At 33.7% G+C, this 5,442-nt stretch overlaps 1 protein-coding gene across 3 annotated transcripts in view; it reads left to right on the forward strand.

The window, feature by feature from the left end:
- The window catches only part of LOC109331963 (lysosomal Pro-X carboxypeptidase), a 4,557-nt gene continuing 1,411 nt past the window's right edge, over positions 2,297 to 5,442 (forward strand). The window contains exons 1-7 of one of the 3 annotated variants that reach the window (XM_019566786.1): positions 2,297 to 2,620; positions 2,825 to 2,882; positions 3,658 to 3,791; positions 3,887 to 3,999; positions 4,106 to 4,229; positions 4,559 to 4,708; positions 4,847 to 5,002. In XM_019566786.1, coding sequence (XP_019422331.1) covers positions 2,330 to 2,620; positions 2,825 to 2,882; positions 3,658 to 3,791; positions 3,887 to 3,999; positions 4,106 to 4,229; positions 4,559 to 4,708; positions 4,847 to 5,002 — 1,026 coding nt within the window. In that variant the 5' untranslated portion in view covers positions 2,297 to 2,329. Of the gene's footprint in view, positions 2,883 to 3,657; positions 3,792 to 3,886; positions 4,000 to 4,105; positions 4,230 to 4,558; positions 4,709 to 4,846; positions 5,003 to 5,442 lie in introns of all 3 variants that reach the window. The other 2 variants (XM_019566784.1, XM_019566785.1) reach the window with 2 other exon arrangements.

A 5,442-nucleotide genomic window follows, 5' to 3' on the forward strand; every position in this document is an offset into this window, starting at 1 on the left:
GTTTGCACATACCCAAACCTGAACCCGAATTTAACGAGGTTGAAAATAAAAATATCGTCTCCGAACTCGTCGGATTTCGGGTAACTCAAACCCGAAAAAACCCCCAAAAATTATAAAGTATTAAGGAAAATATGATATTATTTTCGTGTAATTTTTCTCTAACATTTCTATTTCTCTTGTATTATTTCATTTCTTTTATGTTTGAAGATCCAATAGTATGTAAAGTAAAATTAAAAATTAAAAACAATGAGCACATGATAGAAATTTCAATTTTAAATTGAATTACCTTACTTCGGGGCGGGTTTGGGTCTTTGTTATACCAAACCCGAACCCGAAATTTAAACCCGGGTAAAACCCGAACTTGAACCCAATCACATAAGGTTTTCCCCATTAAATTTAGGTTCGGTTCGGATAGGTATCCACGAGTTCGGTTTTTATTGTATCTCTATTATGTACGAATATCAAAAAACACAACAAAATCATAATTTGTATCATTGTATCAATGTTCAATTTATATTGAGCATATAAAATAATCTTTTGACACTAAAAATCCAAAAATTAGCAATTGATCCAAATCATTTGTCAAGATATTTAACCCAATTTTTAAACCATTTTCGAAACTACACACATACATATTTTTCACAAGCCCTAAAAGTACAAACATATAATCAATTTCCTAATTGAAAACCCTTAGTGCCGAAAATCTAAAATTGAAGCTTTCCCGAAACTTTAAAACTTAAAGTTATCCAAAATTGAATTAAACAATACCCTTGCATGACCAAGGCATGAAGGTAACAACTATAAACTTAGTTTTTCAAAATGATAATACACATTCATTAAAAATAAAACCTAAGGTAAGTTTGAGAATTAGATTTTGGAAGAGAATGAAGAGAAAATAAAGATTTGGGAGTCATCTCACAAGTGTGTTTCATGCCTCCCAAGTTTCCCATTTCTCTTCATTCTCCTCTAAAATCCAACTCCCAAATTAACCCTAAAAATATTCAGTAACACACAAAGACAAGGGTGGTGTGGGCGAGTAAATGCAAAGGAAAAGTTGAGAATGCCTCCTTCAAGTCAAGAATTACCCTGGCCACGATGGAGCTAAAGTCCCTAAGAAAAGAAAGGAGGAGGGGAAGACCTCAAAAGAGGTGAATGGTTGTTCCGCAAGTCCTCGGAGACGAGCTTCTCCCTTCCCTCCAGTGAGGTTTTGAACCAGAATCTTCTCAATTAATGAAGAGTTAAATGTATGTTTTTCTATTTAATTAATGACATAAATGTAATTGTATTGTAATCAAAGAGATAAATGTGTCCTTCCAAATTATATTTCTCTTTATTTCTTTGAGGTACTTGACTCTCCATTATAGAGATGATCATATCTCTAAGGTTTTATATCTTAGAATAAAATGGACTCAAATTACTCTTTTAAAAAAGACATATCGATTTCCTACCTCAAGGAGTGCATTCTTGCTAAGTGAAAATGAGATATAAGAAGTTCCACATTTTGATATGTATTATTTGCTCAATGAATATTAATTGGCTCAATGAGTCTATTCTCGTTTAGGGATAATGAGATATAAAATTTAGTCTTTTGGCTACAAAATCTTGCTTAGCTAGACATCAATCCTTAGCAAGTTTGTGAGATAAATTTCCTTTTAAAAAACTTCCAAAACACACTCCAAAATCATAAAAATATTGAATCAATCTCAAAGGTTCAACCCATAAAATATTTGTCAATTTTTTTTAGTTTACTTGAAAATCATTTACTAACATTTATGATTAGGAAGATCTGTTACAGAAGTATAATGAGTGAGCAAATGAGGAGTTAACAGTTACGCTCACCATCCCTAAATTAATTTATAAATATCTAAAACATTTATGATTAGAAAAATATTCAGGTTCTACCGAGAGCGTAATATCTACATGTAGAAAGACTTGCGTGGAGACGAAACCATGTAGAGACAATCAATAAGATTATAACAACACATTAATATTTTAATTTAATTAAATTTAATCTTAAATGATAGCATCAAAAACCATAAAATGTACTTATATCCAAATGTGACATGTTATTTGTATCTCTATACAAGTTTCAAGTTTTTTCTCTATCAATGTGTACTCACAGTGGATATGTACGATTAGTGCATCATTCAATTTCTTTGGATTACATTTTTTTAAAAGTCAATAATAATTAAAAACGAATGATGAGTGAGTATACGGATGAATTGTTGGCAGTTACCATCCCTAAATTGATTTATAAATATCCAAAGTAGTTGGAATTGAGAAGAATACTAATCAATTTTAGCAAAGTGAGTGAGATACAGATCAAGAAATGAAGTCATTCACTCTTCTTCTTCTTATACTCTCTTTTATCCTTTACCCATTACCATCATCATCATCTTCATTATTCAAGCATAGATTACTAAGAACAGAACCATCTTCAACAAAACAAACAGAAACAAAAATATCATACAAAACCAAATACTTGCAACAAAATCTAGACCATTTCACCTTCAACAATAATCTTCCAACTTTCCCTCAACGTTACCTACTCAACACAGATCACTGGGACCCTTCTTCAGTGGGTCCCATCTTCTTCTACTGTGGCAATGAAGGTGACATAGTTTGGTTCGCACAGAACTCTGGTTTTCTATGGGAAATAGCACCTATGTTCAAAGCTATGCTTGTTTTTCCTGAACATCGTTATTATGGTGAATCTGTTCCATTTGGAAGTAAAGATGAAGCGTATAAGAATGCTTCTACTTTATCTTATCTTACTTCTGAACAAGCACTTGCTGATTTTGCTGTTCTTATTACTTATCTCAAGCACAATTATTCTGCACTCCTTTCCCCTGTTGTTTTGTTTGGAGGATCATATGGTGGAAGTAAGTAACAATAACATATATTATTATTATTTAGGTGGTTGCTAATTTGCGAGTTTTGAACCGAACTGCGTATTAGCTGTTGGATGAAATTTTTTTATAATCGGATATCGTTTTGGAAAACTTTTAGAAGTGGTGATGGCAGGATACGACTTTAGTGTAGAAGTAGTGATAGTGTAAGACGACTTCTGGTCATGATGAAGTCGTCTTGGAGAAGTGCGACTTTTACATGTGTTTTCTAGTAGTAGTAGAGCAACATGGGAGAGGAATGGCCCACTAGGCTGTGTCCAAAACATGATTCTTATTCAACAAAATAAAAACCAGTGTAGGTTGTCATAACTCACAAACCATGGGATCGATTTGCATTTATCTCGAATCGCAGAAACTTAGAAATGATAATCTACTCGCCAACTTGGATCTAAGGTACATAGAAGTCGTATTGTACCAATCCAATTTCTAAGGTACACAGAAGTCGCACTTCTGCAAAACAACTTCCAAACTAAGTGAAGTCGTTAGGGTGTATAACGACTTCCCAACTACTAAAAGTCGTACTGCTGGATCACGACATCTATACTAAATAGACTGCTGGATCACGACATCTATACTAAAATGGTAACCGCTCATGAATTTGATGGATGAGATTAAAGATCATTTGATCTAAGAGCAAAAAACCAGTTCACATTGATGCGAACTAACTTGCAGTTCGCAAGTTAGTCTCCACCTATTATTTATAGTAGTAGTTGGTGGTGGTTGACTTCACATTTTTCATCTAAAACAGTGTTAGCAGCATGGATGAGACTCAAATATCCTCATATTGCTGTTGGTGCACTTGCTGCTTCAGCTCCAATTCTTCAATTTGAAGACATTATTCCACCACAAACTTTTTATGACATTGTTTCCAATGATTTTAGGGTAACTCACTCACTTTTTACTTATTCTTCTCATATTTTTACCCATTAAAATTACTATACTATACTAACAATTTTACTCTCTCTTTGTATCAATAGCGTGAAAGTGTAACTTGCTTTAACTATATAAAACAATCATGGGATGAAATAGCATCTCGGGGTCAAACAAATGATGGCCTTGTACAACTGACTAGAACTTTCAACTTTTGTCAGTAAGGCCTTTTTTTTGAATGATTGTGAATGTCTGAGTGATGAATGACATCTATAATTCTATACTATATTGTTTCTATTGTGCTCATTTACTTTAACCATTTGAAGGCAATTGAATAGTGCCGAAGATCTAAGCGGCTGGTTGTCGTCTGCATATAGTTATTTAGCAATGGTGAACTACCCATATCCTTCTGAATTTATGATGCCTTTGCCTGGACACCCAATCAAGGAGGTTAGTTTCATTTCATAGTGTATATATAAGCTGGTCTTGTTTTCTTAATTCAGTTTTTCGGTTGTTGCTGTTTTTTCGTAATTAGCAGCATATAATTGGATATTTTAGTTGTTGGTGGGAGTTCTTCTGTTGTTTTAACCCTTCTTAGAAAAATTCCCCAACTAGTTTTTATGACACTACCATGAAATTGAATAACCAACTAATGGTTGTTACGAGGAACATGCTTGGTCTTGTAGTTTGGATAAGGGAATTAATTTGTTTCATTTTCTAAGCCAGGAAGGATCCTGTTTGTCTTCACAAACCAATTTGATTATAATATGTATATATAGGTTTGCAGAAGGATTGATGGGGGTCCTCCCGGGACTAGTATTCCGGAGCGCATATATGAAGGAGTGAATGTCTATTACAATTATACCGGAGAAGCGAAATGTTTTGAACTGGATGACGATCCTCACGGCTTGAGTGGCTGGAACTGGCAGGTTTGCAAGAGTTAAAGTGATGTCTTTTAATTTTATTTTCCTTAGTTGCTGCCGAAATGTTGGGGCTCATGAAATGCTTCAGCAAACATGTTCTCATATTAATTTTGGTTCAATCTTTTATTGTCAATGATCTTCTAGGCTTGCACTGAAATGGTTATGCCGATGTCTAGCAGCCCAGACTTCAGCATGTTTCCGCCATATGAATTTAATTACTCTTCTTTCGAAGAGGAATGCTTGAAGGAGTTTGGAGTGAAGCCAAGGCCAAAATGGATTACTACAGAATTCGGCGGTCATGTAAGGGCATAAATGACAACTAAATCTGAACTCCATTTCCATTATTTTCAATAATCTAGAATAATATTCAGCATTATTTGATATTCTGGTTTTGTGCATGATCCTTCTCTCAACAACAGTTCAAGATTTGGTTATTTCAGTTAATTTCACTTGTTTGATAAACTGAAACAATATATTATTTTTTTCAAGGAGTGAGACACATTATTTATGCATATGGTTAGCTATATTAGGGAATAGGATAAGGAAAAGCAAAAATACCCTTTTCTTTTTCTAATTTGGAAAGGGTGTGCTGGATATCCAATTTGATTTGAGTGAGCATTTTAGTGAAGAAAAAGAGAGAAAACATAATGTTTGTGCAAAATGCAGACAAATAACTTATTTCTTAGCTTAATTCAGTTTAAGTTATCAAGTAAATATGCTATTTCTGCTGCACTGCAAGT

The sequence above is a fragment of the Lupinus angustifolius genome, chromosome LG17, assembly GCF_001865875.1.
Source record: "Lupinus angustifolius cultivar Tanjil chromosome LG17, LupAngTanjil_v1.0, whole genome shotgun sequence".
Taxonomy (NCBI): domain Eukaryota; kingdom Viridiplantae; phylum Streptophyta; class Magnoliopsida; order Fabales; family Fabaceae; genus Lupinus; species Lupinus angustifolius.